This window comes from Mustela nivalis (genome assembly GCF_964662115.1).
Source record: "Mustela nivalis genome assembly, chromosome: 4".
NCBI classification, from domain to species: Eukaryota; Metazoa; Chordata; class Mammalia; order Carnivora; family Mustelidae; genus Mustela; species Mustela nivalis.
In genome coordinates this window covers 99,851,045-99,867,636 of record NC_139023.1, presented here as the reverse complement: position 1 = coordinate 99,867,636, position 16,592 = coordinate 99,851,045, and the positions used below count along the sequence as shown (strand labels likewise).

At 43.4% G+C, this 16,592-nt stretch overlaps 1 protein-coding gene across 7 annotated transcripts in view; it reads left to right on the top strand.

Annotated features, from left to right (window-relative positions):
• SGMS2 (sphingomyelin synthase 2) overlaps nucleotides 1-16,592 on the top strand; it is a 168,598-nt gene that overhangs the window by 142,604 nt on the left and 9,402 nt on the right. For 5 of the 7 annotated variants that reach the window (XM_082728582.1, XM_082728581.1, XM_082728580.1 and 2 more), the window contains 3 exons: nucleotides 3,676-4,375; nucleotides 8,634-8,751; nucleotides 13,993-14,146. In XM_082728582.1, coding sequence (XP_082584708.1) covers nucleotides 3,921-4,375; nucleotides 8,634-8,751; nucleotides 13,993-14,146 — 727 coding nt within the window. In that variant the 5' untranslated portion in view covers nucleotides 3,676-3,920. Of the gene's footprint in view, nucleotides 1-1,483; nucleotides 1,588-3,421; nucleotides 3,580-3,675; nucleotides 4,376-8,633; nucleotides 8,752-13,992; nucleotides 14,147-16,592 lie in introns of those variants that run through there. The other 2 variants (XM_082728583.1, XM_082728586.1) reach the window with 2 other exon arrangements.

Here is a 16,592-nt window from a genome sequence, read left to right as displayed (position 1 = left end):
TGAAAACATACTTGTAGAAATATGTTGTGTACATTCTTATTCCCTCTGGGTGAACTCAGTAGAATAACTGGGTGCCATTACCCCATTATTACTTAATGTCATGTAGCCTAATACCTACCAGTGTGAACCTTGGAATCTTTTTATCAAGTTACAGGTAAAATCCTATCAACATTATTAAAGGGAAATGACTAATGTATGTATGAACATTTGGAATCTTTTTATCAAATTACAGGTAAAGTCCTATCAACATTATTAAGGGGAAATGACTAATGTATGTATGAACATGGTATTACAAAATAGAGGTGACAAGAATAAAACAAGCTAATAACGTGTTTTCATGTAATTTGACAAAAAAAGGATTCTAAACTTCATTTAGGGGTGGAAAGAGGAGTAACAGTGGAAGATTTTTTCTACTAGGTAGTCGGCACACATACGATGTGCTCCTTGCATTGAAGAACGTGGCTCTACAGAGGTTTCTGTTCCCTTATTGAATACTTTCTCCCCCCAAAACCAAGTGGATATTGATTTGTATCAAACGCCTTTTTAACTTCACTCCAGATAATCCTGTCTTTCCTATTTACATGTTTGTGTTTTATTACAGCCTTTCCTGGAAAACTTAATTGCTTTTCTAGAATGCATCATCCTTTGATCCCCCACCAAAAACCTAACAATATCAGTGTACTAAAACTTTCAGAGTTTTGCACTTGCCTTCAAAGGAATATTAGTCTATAGAGATCTTTAACTTTTAAAATAGTCTCTAGATTAGCTTCTGATATTTTGCAATGTAAGAGGACTTGGAAAGCTTTTCATCTGCCCTTGTGCTCTGGCATTAGTACCCTTGACAGATAAACTGATGGGATTGCCATCCACTGAGAGAAACTCCTGTGGTATTTGTCACTTTCCCAGATACTTACTGGTAGGAAAGGATCACCATAGGAATGAATATGTTGTACTCATCATTTTTTTTTTTTTTTACGATTTTATCTATTTACAGAGATCACAAGTAGGCAGAGAGGGAGAGGCAGGCTCCATGCTGAGCAGAGAGCCTGATGCGGGGCTCAATCCCAGGACCCTGAGATCATGACCTAAGCTGAAGGCAGAGACTTTAACCCACTGAGCCACCCAGGCGCCCCAGTACTCGTCATCTTGATGACGATCATTGTGTCCTAAGATTGGTTGACACAGGGTGACTGTGCTCTGTGTATTCAGTCTTCTTAATGAGATCCCAAGGAAAATATCAATCTTACTACTAATGACGATAAATGGGCTTTGCATTCATGAAGTGCTCTTACTCCCGGGAGCACAAATCTCTTCATGATTAATTATTTCAGTCATCCTCACAGTTGTCCCATGAGGTGGGTGGCTGAGTGCTTCCTCTTAGGGGAAAAAAAAAAAAACCAGGTAACTAATTGGATTTTCTTCAATTCTACATTCTATGTTCTAGAACTGGGTAGCTACCTTATAAAGACCGCCAGTATGTCCCCCAGTGGACCTGGGCTTCAAAAATCTCAAGCTTCTGTGGCATACGAACACCAGGCTAGGAGCAGATGTGGAGTAGTAAAGTCGGAGGGAATTTTGATGAGTTTGGTAAGGTGCTCTGCGTGGATTAGCCTAAACTTGACGAAGAGATGCAATGGCTGACTTAGTGTTTGGGCATCTCTGTTAGAAGTGGCAATCCCTGGTGTCAGAGGTTTGTTTCTGCAATATCTTACTGAGGCACCTCTTCACTGTACTTACCCTTCCTACCACATTGTGTTGGGATCCTGCAAAGAATATCTGTCAGTCCTGGTCTCCCAAGAGGAGCACTGGTCCCTTCTCATCCTTCTCTAGCATATTAGTGTCTGTGGCTTTGCACAGGGACCAGAGAAAGGTGTGATGTCTGCTTCTCAGAGATAATCTCTTAGCCCATCTCCATCCTCCAGTGACCCTCCATTGCTCCACAGGTCGACTTTCATCGTGCTTTCACTTCCCCAAAAAAGGGCAGTGCTTCTCTGTGGACACATCCTGTCAGGGGAGCACGGATCCAACTAAAACTACGTTTGGTTTGTTTGTGTTTTGTTTTGTTGGAAAATTTCTTTGAGAGACAAAAGAAGAAGAGAGGGCGGGAAGGAGGGAGGGAGAATCACAAGCAAACTCCACTCTGAGTACGGAACTGGACTCGGGGCTCGGTCTCAGGACCCCGTGTTCACGACCTGAGCTGAAACCAAGAGTCGGATGCTTAACCGGCTGTGCCACCCAGATGCCCCTAAAACTACATTTTTACGTAGTGATCATTCCCCAGTAGTTTTTTGGTCACTTGCGTTCTGTCTCTTCAGTTAGACTACAAGCTCTTTGGATTGAAAGTTCAGGTCAGCCGTGTTTTTTAAGCTCTTTTTAATTGCCACCCCATTGCTCCCTCAGCTCTGGGGGGGTTCAGGGGCACAATAGACACTTGTGGTCACTCTGTTCGCTGTCCATCCTGTCAACAAATACTGCTCGTAGTTATTGAGTATGCCATTTTAACTTTTCCCCTTTTTCTTTCATTAAAGAAAGGCTTACTTTGATTTTTTTACCCTCCCTCCCTATTTTTTTCCTAAAGTTCCCCTGAAAGGGAGGCCTTTAAAATTATGCTTAAGTTGCACAGTGTACTCAGGGTGGGGACTAATTATGAGGTCTGGAAACTTCTTCAGGTGGCTGGGTTCTGCTGCAGGGACTAAAATACGGCTTTCCTAAATTGAGAACAGCTGGGGCTGTGTTACCGCTCAGTATAAAAGAGTTGGTGCTGGTGCTCTGTGTTGCAAAATCTTTGCTCTCTGTGGAGCCTGGGGAAGCTTGAGCCAAAGACACCCTCTCCTCCTCTGTGTCGTGGTGGTGAGTGCCGGGAGTGGGTCCTCTGGGCGTCGGTTTCTGTTGCCTGGTAGATCTTGCGGTGGCTGTCCCGGAATGTTGTTCCTTTCTAATTTCCCATGCCAATCGTAGGATTTTACCCTTTGAGGAATAAGTAGAGTTCGTTCCCTCAATGAGACATAGCTAACGCTTTCTTTTTTCTCTGTATTATTTTGAAGGCTGTCAGCTTTCCTAGTATAGAGTGTGTGGCTGTCTCTACCTCTCAAAGGATAAACTGAGGCAATACCATTTAAGTGTCTTGAATGTGTGGCTCTTGAATCTGTTTTGAAAAGTAGTCACTTGAGAAGGCTCCAGTTTTTTTCAGGGGGAAATAAAAACGGACTTGACAAAGTGTTGATAAGTGTTATCCAGTGCACATGAGCAACTCATCCTAGTTTTGTGTTCTTCCAGGTTCATGGAAAGCAGCTGCCTTAGGAAAGAGTGATGTGATCTCTGGAGAGGTTCTAGCCTATTATGACTTCATGGTTAGCAACAAGTAATAGTGTCTGGTGAGGGGTTTGCAAAGTTGGGTCCTGACTTTTATTTAAAGAAATTTTAAAGGAATTGATAATTAAAATGTTCTTATTTATACTGACATCAGCTCAAAAAGAGACAAGAACTCCAAGATAAAACAACTCCATATTTTACAAATAAACTCCATCTCAACAATGTTAACCATGTTCTGACAATATATTTCCCAAGCAAATGGCTCTGGTATTTACTTCCTTATTTTAATAATGTTTTTGTTTTGGATGGTTGACAATTGGAGAAGCGCAGTTTCTGAACATAGTTTTTGTTTTCTTTTTGCAGGTGGGATAGTAACACCTCTGGGAGAAAGAAAATTGGCTTCCTCTCTCGAAGGTGGTGAGTGGACTGCAGGCGGCTACATGGAGGGAACAGTGATCAGATGGTTCCCTTCTACGTTTTGTGCTAGGAAACAAAATCAGTTATAGGAATTCATGTTGATCTCAGAAGTAGAAGGATTTAGAAAAGTTAAGTTTGCACAAAAACCAAGAACTTTCCCATCTCCTTTTTGATCTGAAGACTGGGGGACAATGGATATTATAGAGACAGCAAAACTTGAAGAACATATGGAAAATCAAACCAATGATCCCGCAAACACTTACACGAGACCTGCCGAGCCTGCCGAAGAGGAAAACAAAAATGGCAACAGTAAACCTAAGAGCTTATCCAATGGGTTGCGAAAGGGCACCAAAAAGTACCCAGACTATATCCAGATTGCTATGCCCACTGAATCCAGGAACAAATTCCCCCTGGAGTGGTGGAAAACGGGCATTGCCTTCGTGTACGCCCTCTTCAACCTCGTTCTAACCACCGTCATGATCACGGTTGTACACGAAAGGGTACCTCCCAAGGAGCTCAGCCCCCCGCTACCAGACAAGTTTTTTGATTACATTGATCGGGTAAAATGGGCATTTTCTGTATCAGAAATAAATGGGATTATATTATTTGGATTATGGATCACCCAGTGGCTGTTTCTGAGATACAAGTAAGTAGGCTTCCCCATTTGGGGGGGAGGGATTACCCTAAGTGTGTGTTTGAGTGGGTAGATGTGTAATTGAAATGGTCTTTCTCAGTTTTGTCTGATAAATTCAGTCCTATCCAGCCATTCGATGACAGGAAGCAACAGAAGGATCTCCCGTGTTGAATAAATAAGCATTTATTTTTTTTTTTAATTTTATTTATTTGAGAGAGAGAGAGAGAGAGGTCACAGGTAGGCAGAGAGGCAGGCAGAGAGAGAGAGAGAGGGAAACAGGCTCCCCACTGAGCAGAGAGCCTGATGCGGGCCTCGATCCCAGACCCTGAGATCATGACCTGAGCTGAAGGCAGAGGCTTAACCCATTGAGCCACCCAGGCACCCTAAATAAGCATTTATTGAGCAACAGTGTATGAGAGGTAACCATCAGGACATTCCAGATGTACTGTGGTTGGTGATTCAGAGTTGACAAATTTAAGGTGCAATCCAGGGTTTCAGGCTCCTTGGTGCTGTGGGATCTGTATGATAAATCAAGAGGCTTAGAAAGGAACAACATTCCCTTCATCATGCTTTTGTTATTTTAGGCTTTTAACAGGTGGGGAATGGAGTGGCTGGGAACTTTCCTCTGTTAACTCATAATGTGACGAGTGGATTGGTCTGTAGTCAATAGCATTCTGAGTTTCACAAATTTTACATTTCTTTCCTGTTGCCTGTTGCCTGTTGGCAATCGAGTCAAGAGTTTAAGAAACTGCATTTAGGCATGGGTCCCCGCAGTTTGGGTTTTAGGTTTCTAAAGTAAGCGTGCTGTTCAGCTTCCCTGTGGCACCACAAAGGACCTCTTAGTTAACCGGTTTCGGTCTCCCTGTTTTGGAACAGGGGCAATCAGGAAGGAGTAAGGCCACACACTTTTGCTTTAAAGATGCTTAAAAATAGGACATAGCTCTGAAGTGGTTATTTTTGCTTCCCTGTGAGATCTGACTGCTAGTCCATAAAAACAAGGCCCCTTAATTCCTTTTCCATCTCATTTCTCCTTCAGATGTTTTGTTCTCTACTAAGATGCTAGCAATTAAATCACTAAAATATAAGTTAGATCGAAACATTGCCCATACGCAGAGGCTTTTGAAAATGTAATGTCTACTAACTTAGTCCATACTGTTCAAAATGGGATTTCTGCATTCGTGCCACAAGATCATGTTTAGAAGAGAGAATTCATGCTCTACTGTTATTTCAGTTGTTTGTTGCTTCTAGAGTGGAATTCAATCTCTCTTTGGTCCAGAGTTCCGTAAATTCAAGTTTGCAGTTTGGAAAGCTTGTTCCGCAAACTGAAGTCATTCCTAAACATTTTCTTTCATGTGTGTTAGTAAAAGGCAGCTACCAACTGTCTTTTGCTAGAACCTTTTGCTGCCAAAGTTGTTAAGCTGCAGTATGCTTTATGCCAAAAGCAAACAATAGATTTGTTGAACTTTAGCTAGTTTCTCTTTCTGTTGACACTTCTGTTGAAAATAAGAGTCTGCTTAAGCCAGAGGTGTTTGCTTTCTCCCTTAATTTAGATCTTTTTATTCATATATATGACTATATATATTCATATTCACATATGAATAGACATGCATGCATATATGTATGTATGTATGTATGTATGTATGTATGTATATGAAAAGAGACCTTTTCCAGGGTCTGGTAAGTAGCTGGCTTCTACTGTGCTTCAGAGCACAGTCTCAATTTATTTGAATCTTTATCTAGAAAGTTATGAGCTGCCTCTCCATGAGCACCTTGGGCTTTACCGTGTCAAAACTCGTGGGGGCGCCTGGGTGGCTCAATCAGTTAAGCGTCCGGCTGTTGATTCCAGCTCAGGTCATGATTCCAGGGTCTTCAGATCAAGTCCTGGGTCGGGCTCTGCGCTGGGCGTGGAGCCTGCTTGAGATTCTCCCTCTCCCTCTGTCCATCCCCTCCCCGCCAAACAAACAAACTTGTGGTCATATAGCTGGCCACACATTGTGATGATATCCACTGTTTTGGTCACAATTCGTCATCAGAAACTTGTTGGGGAAATCATACTTTTTCTTTTCTTTTTTCTTTCTTTCTTTTTCTTTTTTTTTTTTTTTTTTGCTTTTGAGGTAGAATTGTATCATTTCAGTAACTAATAGAATGATTTTTATAACTTGCTTTGAACATCCTAGCTGAGTAAGAAATCCGACTTGCTCTCTCTTATAAAAGCACCTTATAAAAAAATCATTAGCAGTAGTTATTTTTCTAAATAAGGCTTCAGAGTGCACATTTTACCTTCTAAATTAATTTTCAGTTCTGAATACAGCTGAACTCAGAATGCTGGAATGAATATAATTGACTCATAATAATTCCTGCTTATTACTTCACCTTGTCTAACAGCACGGAGCACACAGTTCAACACTCTTTTTGGGCCTGAGGTTGAAGCAAAGGGTGAATTGTTTTTCACTTAACCAAATGGAGAGACTTGGTCCTGATTATCACCCTTTCCTTTTCAGTATTAGAAAAGGCAGAGTTCATATAGCAAGCCTTTGAAAGAAATGGCCTTATACAAAAGGCCTAATAGTCTTTTTTTTAAAGATTTTATTTATTTATTTGATAGAGAGATCACAAGCAGCGAGAGAGGGAGGGGGAAGCAGGCTCCCCACTAAGCAGAGAGCCCGATGTGGGACTCGATCCCAGGAACCTGGAATCATGACCTGAGCTGAAGGCAGAGGCTTTAACCCACTGAGCCACTCAGGCACACTATTAGTCTATTTTTTTTAAAGATTTTTATTTATTTGAGAGCGGAAGAGTGTATAAGAGTGCACAAAAGAGGGAAAGGGAGAATCAGACTCCCCATTAAGCAGGGAGCTCAACATGGGGCTCGATCCCAGGACCCCAAGATCGTGACCTGAGCTAAAGGCAGACACTTAATCAACTGAGCCACCTAGGTGCCCCTCATTTAGTAGTCTAGATAGTCTTCTACTCTATATTTTGACCCCAGAAACCCTGGAATATTCTGAAAATAGCTACTGGAAACAAGCAACTAAAATTAGATTCATACATAATTCTGTAAACTAGAAGTCCCTGCAGTTACCTGAATTTAGACTTTGATCCACATCAGACCACAGTCTTGGAGAAAACTAAAAATATGCCACATGCCTGAAACCACCTAGTTTTCCAGAAGTCTTTGATTGGTATTAGTTTTGAAAGTGTGAGACTATGAAAATGTGAGACCTGTAGGAATATAGTTTATGTGCTAGGAAAGTTACAGCTACCAATTCCAGGAGCTTTCAGGGCCCCCCATCTCTGACTCCCCAGAACCCAGACTTTATAGACCCACCCCTAATTACACAGCAGAAAACAAGCTGTCATCTTCAGCTGGACATAAGGACACTCAGAACCCTCAAAGCCCATTCAGATAACCCATGGGGCCATGGCTCCAACAGGTAGAGGAGCCTATGTGTGCACAAAGTCAGACCTCCAGGAACCATTGCCTCGGAGTGAGGACTAAGGGGTACTGGACAGGTGCTAATGTTACTCTAAGACCACGGTCTCCACCAAAAAATAGAAAGTGTGAAAGTACTTGTGGGATTTTTTTTTTTTTTGCTTTTTTTGATCCAGGTGGAGTAAGCTCAAGGTAAACAGATCAGCCTAGAGCTCACCGTTAAATGCCCACAAGGGTACTTCGGACAGTTTCAGAATCTAGTCCTCTGAAGGTCTATATAATCCCAGACAGAATAGTTCGTGCCCAAACTGTGAAAATACTTTTGGATGGTCTCCAAATAAACCTTGCTTATATAACTCAGGTTAAATTAGTTGCCCCATTTCCCTGTGTGTCCAATTATGTAATATCACCTTAGCTCATTACTGAATTCCTCTGCAACCGTGGCTCATTTATACCTTTGATACATTCTCAAGAGAAGGTTTTATTCATGCAGTATGTTGACGGAAAACATAGACCAGTTCATTGAATTCTCTGGTGAAGAGCACTTTTTTTTAGGAGAGGTGGTTGTCTAGAACTTTCATCTGCTATACCTTCCCCACTCCGCACAGACATTCCTTTTGGGTCCTAACCCTCCCAGATTTTTTTCCAATAAGTGAACCTTCATTTCTGGAATGGTGGGTGGGCCGTTCCCACGTAAGCCTGTGTGTGAGCTCTGAAGTGGGTCTGCTCGTGCCCACTCTGTAGTAATTCTGTATTCTCTTAAACGTCGTTTTGTGTTGCACTCCGAGCAGAAACCACGAGTCAACTTGCCTCTCCCTGTCCCTGTTCTTCCTTCAGGTCAATTGTGGGACGCAGATTCTTTTTTATCATTGGGACTTTATACCTGTATCGCTGTATTACAATGTACGTCACCACTCTCCCTGTGCCCGGAGTGCATTTCCAGTGTGCCCCAAAGGTAAGCGCCTCGGAGTTCGTCCAGAGAGAGGATGAAGAGAACACTTGCTGAACACCTGCTCGCTCTGTGGCAGGTTCTTTTAGATACTCATAGAGCCGGTCACTCCAGTCTGGTCCATTTCTTGTTTCTCTTTGGAGTTGGAGGGAAGACATTCCAGGATGTTCACAAGACCTGTATCTTTGTGCATTAGAAATTCACTTGCTGCTAACTAAAAGTTACGGCAGGGTGTTCAACTCTGCTTTTTGGCCTTCCCATTGACTCATTCACGCACATCTTCATTCTGCAAGTGTTAAAGCTGCTGCCGTGTACCAGGCCGGGCACTCTAGCCACAGCAGTGACCAAAGCAAAGTCGTTCTTCTTTGAGAGTTTATATTCTGTTGAGGGATGGCAGCCAAAAACCAAAGGCACCCCTTGTAACGTGATGATAAGTCAGGCACTATCAGATGAAAAACAGAAAAGGTAAGCCAGGGTAATTGGGACGCTGCGGGTAGCCAGATCAGAAAGGCTTCTGTAGTAAGAAAGCCTTGGGGCAAGACACAACATGGCAAAGTGAGCCATGTGGTTGGGTGACACCCCAGGTCACAGCGGACTCAAGAGATGGCAGGGGGCCCATGTGGCTGAGTGGAGGTGGGAAAGGTGGAGGTGGCCCAGTCTGTGGATCCCCTAGGCCCTTTGTGGCCCACTGAAGTGAAGAGAAGTCCTTCGATTCAGGATGCATTTGGAAGGTAAGACCAACAGGATGTGCTAATAGTCAGATATGAGTGTAACAGAAGCCAAGGAAGACCCCAAAGTTTTTAACACATGGAAAGACAGAGTGGCCTTTTGCTGGGACACACTTGGGAATGAATACTGCAACTGTCTTGAGCAGGATTTACCGTCTCTCCAGGTAGAGTCATCTTAGAGAACATTTTAGAGAAATGTTAATCATCTTAGACCCCAGGGTGCCCTGGCTTATAAAAAAAATGGAAACTTACAAATCATGTGATTTCTGGACAAGGGAGTGAAATCCAACATCATATTTTACTGAACACTAAGCAGATGTCCAAGGTGGAAGGAAAAATAGAGTTGTTCTAAGAAGTCCACAGTCTCCCTCACCAAATATAGGTGTGGTTTAGAGAAGCTATAATTTTCCAAAGCCATAAAAGCAGAAAGTATCTGTAATTAAAACAGTGTACATATTGAATTTAAACATTGGCCGATTTTTAGTGAAACTAATTTAAGGCATGGGAGAAGTTCAGAAACATAATAAACACTCCGAAAGGGGTTATTGCTATGCGTTAAATGAAGAAGCGAGCACAAAAAAGAAGGCAAGCCCATCCCAGTAATGGGTGAGGTTTGCAGAGATGAATTGCTGTGATTACAGAAAGAAAGCAAATTAAAGGTCACCCTCCCTGGAAGAGTTGCAATTTTCAGAAGCCACATCAGTACACGTATGACTGGCTAACCGAGCTACAAATACTCCCAGTGGAAGCCCTGGTGGCCTCCAGACTAGTCCGCCCCCACATTCCGTTGTCAAGACCTCTTGCTGCTGCATAAGCAGGCTGGCTGTGGGTGCTTGAGTAAGGGTTCAGTAACAACGGACATGCAGATCACTTCGACTAGAGGTGATGCGGTGGTACAGGGCAGAAGTCAGGATTGCTTTCTAAATGTGGGCCAGCCACAGGCCTTGAGGGCTCAGATTTCTGCAGTTCCGAGGCGCCTAGGTCATCTACCTGCCTCCTCTGTTGCTGACTCAGTGGACTGCCCTCTGAGCCTGTGAGCGATGACGGGACCGCGTGTCTGGATACCACTCGCGGTGATGGGGGTTGGGGGGGGTTGTCAAACATCGTCCTCACTGCTTAAAACAGCTTGTTCCTCGGTGGATACAGTCCCCACATGTGATTTCACAAGATTGGGGAAGCCCTCTCGGTCTTTGGCTCCCCCCCCCCCCCCCCGCCTTCTCCCTTATCTTTGCCTGGGGCTCCCTTTCAGGCTTTTGCTTACAGATGCTGTCAGCCCACCAGTCCGAGTTTTGGGTTGCAGTCACAAAAACCTGTGTTCGGAGAAGTGTATGTGAATACATTTTGGCCCCATTATTAGGATTTGCATGAAATGATGGAGCCTTTCCGACCCATTTTGCCACAGGCAAGAATGCTGGGCTGGGATAGCTCTAGTCCCTTCCCTGAGAAAGCTTTCCTGGCCATAGGTGCCCAGAGGACTGTTCTTCTGAACTAAAGGGACAATGCAGAGTGAGTTTTCTGGTTGGCACCAGCCAGTCTGGGCTCTCTTGTACTTTGTTGTGGGGCATGGTGTGCAGCAGGGACAGATCCAGGAACCCTTTAGAGTACCGAGCTCTGTCTGCTCTGGGTGCTTGTGATCGACAATGCCTGTCCTCTTAAGTCATCTACGTCTTCTGTTCGTACCCAGTCAGGGCGTGGAATGGTGTCTGAGAAAATGAGGAAATTTGTAAGAACTAGAGTCTTAAGTGGTGAGTGATGCGGTCCCAGTGAACCAAAACAGAATTAGGGAAAAAAAAAAAAACCCATTAACCCCAACTCTCACCATTAGCCTCCTCCACTCTCCCCAGTTTTCTTTCTACCTCTTCACGCCCACTTTCTTGAGGTATTATTTAGCGGAGCACAAATGGACATCTAGGATAGCAATGACAGGATCGAGGAATTATGAACTGCGAAAAGACAGAGCAAGAAGAGAGCATGCTTCATCTGTTCTGTAAAGGCATAATGAATCCAGGGCTCTCAGACATCTTCATTCACCCTCGCTGCTGAAAGGAAGAGGGGAGACCATGTGTGGCAATAGTTCAGCCCCTGGTCTTCTGAGACCTTTGGGTCTATCTAATCTGGGGTCAAGGGACTGATGGCTTTAGTGTTTCTGCCCTTAGAGAATTAGAATACTGAGTTGGGATAGGTGAGCAGATTAAAAAAAAAATATGTTAGAGTTTTGAAATGAAGAAGAATGTGTCCTTTTAAACTGGGAACACAGGGGCGCCTGGGTGGCTCAGTGGGTTAAGCCGCTGCCTTCGGCTCAGGTCATGATCTCAGGGTCCTGGGATCAAGTCCTGCATTGGGCTCTCTGCTCAGCAGGGAGCCTGCTTCCTCCTCTCTTTCTCTCTCTGCCTGCCTCTCTGCCTACTTGTGATCTCTCTCTCTGTCAAATGAATAAATAAAATCTTTTAAAAAAAAATAAAATAAAAAAATAAACTGGGAACACAGGGGTTGGGTAGCATGTGTACTTTTTAATTTGATCTCTGTTAACGGTTGTTTGTATCAACCACGTGATGAGAAGTTCCTGAAGGACTGTGACTGATCCGATAAAGCTCGAGCTGGAGTCTGTCTTCCACCTCAAGGCGTGTCACATTATGTCATGTAGTTTGCAGTGCACCACCCTGAGGTTCACCTGGAGGGGGTCCTGCCACTCCATCAGCAGTGCTTCCCTTCCCCGCGTGGGGATCCTCTGCTGCCTTCCAGATCCTATCTTTTCAAGGCAGGATCACCTGCTCCCTGGCATGTTGGTTTAAGGACTCTCAAGTCTTTTCTTTTTTTCTTTTTTTTTTTAAGGTTTTATTTATCCATTAGAGAGAGAGAGAGCCAGAGCAGAGGGGATCAACAGAGGGAGAGGGAGAAGCAGGCTCCCCACTGACAGGGAGCCAGATGTGGGATTTGATCCCAGAATCCTGGGATCATGACCTGAGCTTAATAGCTGCTTAGCAGTTTGAGCAACCCGGACACCCCAAGGACTATGAAGTCTTGATAAAATATCTATGTTCTGGTTTTGCCACCTGTGCTAGGCCTAAGCAAACTTTTGAAAAAAGTCACCTCTCACCTTACCATCTAATCCTGGTTTACGGCATTTTCTCTTGCAGAGCCTTATTCTCAGCTATCAACCAATCACAGTGTGTTTGCCTTTTTATGTGGGTCATCTGAATACCAGAAAGCTTTCCAGATCCATATGATTTTTTTTTTTAATCAGGAAGGTTCTAGGGTCCCCAGGAGTGATGTTTTCGGCAGGGAATCCTGCCCCGATTCCTGTCCTGCTGGATAGGATGGTTTTCCAGTTGCCTTAGAGGCTACCTGAATTTCTCTACTCTCGGACCCTCCTCCCATCTACCCGTAGGCATCTACCTTCCTTCACTCCCTTGTATCTCCTTGAGCTTCTGCCTGTTTTCAGCACCTGTTAAACCACCACCAAGGCTGGACTGGCCATGCTTCAGGGGCCAGTTGCCTAAAGGGTCATCAATGAGTATAAAAGGTAGCATGTCCTAGAACTGGCCCCTTAGGTCCCCAATGACTAGTTATTAGTGGTCTTTCTGTATTTCTCTTTTCATGTGTACTGTTACCCGAATATATTTCTGAGGATTATTCTTTGATTTTCTACACCTGCTCACCTGATAGTAGATTGATCTGAAACCTTCTTTCTGGCTCCCAAGCATTTCAGTATTCCAGTTTTCCATGCCTACCATTTTGACCCACTTCATCTCCTACTCCGTCATATATGCTTCAGTTTTAATGGGAGATAAACTTTTGGCTATTGGGTCAAACTCCTGTCCTAGCCCATCATTCTTTCCTGTGTCATCATGGTGGCTTCTAGGGGCTTCTGCACCACTGTCCACCCGAGCGCTCCTCTGACCCTCTGCAACAACAGATTATTTCCTTAGGGGATGTTTTTCCTGACCAAAGCTACTCACTTTTAAAGCTGCCAATACATCTCTAATGCACCATTTGCAAACCTATTTGAATTATGTAATGTGTTGCAGCTCCCCTTCTTAACTGTAAATGTCTTGATCAGATATTAATACAGCTCTATGCACACTTTAGGCTGCCCACTTAACACAAGGCCCCCAAACACACTTTAGAATATTAGTAATGTGGTATTCAGCTGAATCAAATATTAACCATCCAAAACCCTGACTTCCCCCTACAAAGAGGACAGAAAGTAGCTTTGATCTTTTTAGTGCATAGCTGTGGTGAAGTCATTGGTTATTAATATTTTTAAAAGCTTTGCCCAAGGACACACCACCACCGAAACATATTATTAGTAACATACTGAATAATTGAAAACGTGTCACTAAAACTCGCCAGTACAACAAATAAAACTGAATTTGAGGATCTTCCCCCTTGGCTGCTTTTTGACTTTTTAAGTTAAAAGGGAAAAAAGCACAACCTTTTTTTCTAAGTATCACACAAATTAGGTTGAAGTGTGATTTTGCTGGCTCGTAAATTTTCTTCCTGATCTTGTGTCTTTCAGCTCAATGGAGACTCGCAGGCAAAAATACAACGAATTCTACGATTGATTTCCGGTGGTGGGCTGTCCATAACTGGATCCCATATCTTGTGCGGAGACTTCCTCTTCAGCGGTCACACCGTTATGCTGACACTTACTTATTTGTTCATCAAAGAATGTGAGTACTAACTCCTTCCCACTCTGTTGACTGCTGTCGTGGGAGGGATCCCAAAGCCTGGAAACTGATGGGAACCCTTGTTCCATTAGGATGGCTAGCTATGAAAGAGACACGTATGCACCTGTGTGTATGTGCTTATTTAAATCATTTCAACTAGCCCTATGTGATTTGGACACTGGAGGCTTAAAACCTGGATTCTCTAACATTTAGCATGCCGCCACAATGTCTCTCTCCCTCATCTTCTCAAAGTATGAAAAGTTATTATAATGTTGCAACTAAGAAAAAGTATTGGGCTTATTACAAAAAGAATCAGTGCACTGGAAATGTAAATGACTTACGAGTGAAAATTCCATTGTATGGAACGTCCGTTCCATCATTACAAATAATTTAATGTTTTCCCCCTTTTTAGATGTTTTCTTGTCCCATTCCAGTGTCACCATTTTCCAGCTGAGTTCTATGATTTAGTAGGCATCTTTTTTTTTATTTGTTTATTTATTTGACAGACTTATTTATTTGTTTATTTATTTATTTTTTAATTTTTTTTAAATTTTTTATTTTTTATAAACATATATTTTTATCCCCAGGGGTACAGGTCTGTGAACCACCAGGTTTACACACTTCACAGCACTCACCAAAGCACATACCCGCCCCAATGTCCATAATCCCACCCCCTTCTCCCAAGAAGAATATTTATTTATTTATTTATTTATTATTTGACACAAGTAGGCAGAGAGGCAGACAGAGAGAGGAAGGGAAGCAGGTTCTCCACTGAGCAGAGAGCCTGATGCGGGGCTCGATTCCAGCACCCTGGGATCATGACCCGAGCTGAAGGCAGAGGCTTTGACCCACTGAGCCACCCAGGTGTCCTGATTTAGTAGGCATCTTTAAGGAACATTTTGCTAGTATTGATCATTTCTTTGTACAAAACAACAGTGTAGATAAGAATGTAAAGTGTCTTTCCATAATAATACACTTAATTCCTATTCTACAAAATCCTTGTGTATACTGTCAGCTTTCAGGGCTGATATAAGGTCTCCTTCATTGTGGCCTCTGTATTTTAGTCACCAGGCAGATCCCCTTGTTGTCGATTTCTGATGCTTGATTTAATTAGACCCATTATCTCAAAGCCCTTTCAAAGTGAGTGATACTTTTTCCTTGCAACACTGGTCAGGTTAACCTTCCCCTTTAGTTTCAGGACCCTCTCCAGTGTTTCTTAGAGCTTTATCTCAACTTTCTTCACTTACGCAGCATTGTAAGGAAGTCTTCTGGCAAAGACCAGCAGAAGGATGCTTCCCCATTTTTTGTCCTGCTTCCACTCTCTCTTGGCCTGTCATTAATCCAAACAGGTTCAGCCTCGCCCAGTGGCAGTGTGGAGTCAGAGTTTATCTGTTAGTGGTGAAGAAGGAAGTTATTTTGGGGGGGGGGGGGGTTAGGTTTTTTTATTTATTTGACAGAGAGAGAGAGATCACAAGTAGGCAGAGCAGCAGACAGACGGGGGTGGGGGGAAGCAGGCTCCCTGCTGAGCAGAGAGCCCGATGCAGGGCTCGATCCCAGGACCCTGAGCCATAGGGAGAGGCTTAACCCACTGAGCCACCCAGGAGCCGCTAGAAAGGAGTTCTTGTCCTTTAGGTTTCCTGGGGTTTTTTTAGGTTTAAGTTCTGTTTTGAGAGTATTATGACAAAGAACTGAGGTTCTTTACAGTAGATAAACTGAAGTCTTTTTTTGGTAAGAATTGTGTAGCTTCTGAGTTGTTTCCTTTGTAAATGCCACACGCCCACTTGGGGTACAGAGAGTAGCATGTTAAGTGCACAGCATCCGTCACATCTGTTTTATGGCAGAGGGCATTCTGGAACTTTCCCCTTATTTCTGCCTTCACCCTCACGCTGTGGGAGGTGGTAATGGGAAGAAACTTGAGTCTGTTTCTGCACCAAAATCAGGGGGTTGTCTCTTCCTTAAGTGTTAGTCACTACATGTCTAAGTCCTGGTTACTGGTTCTGATGAGCTAATAGAGTGATCTGTGTCATTTATGATTCTAACTCTAACTTTTGTTGGAAAAAGTTCCAGCGGTATGTAAGATCCATTATTTGCCAGTGCAGAGGTGTTTTGGAGTTGTAGAAGGTTCTCTCTAATCTGAAAATCATAGGAAACTTGCAGAAGAAGATGAGGCTGAGGATGGGGAAGAATTTTGTGTTGGAGCAAAGCCCTTGTGAGTTCAAAGTAACGAAGAGAACCACCCCAGAAGACCGAGGACCAATTGTATAAAATAACCAAAGACCAAGGGCTGTTGTCAGCAATAGCAAAGAAACCTAATACTCTGCGCCAGGCACTATTCTAAGTCCTGGATGCAAAGTAACTCACTCACCCCTGCAGCCACCCCAAGAGAGAAGCCCTGTTTCCCCATTTTTCAGAGGAGAACTTAAACATCAAGAGAAGGACTTCCCACGGT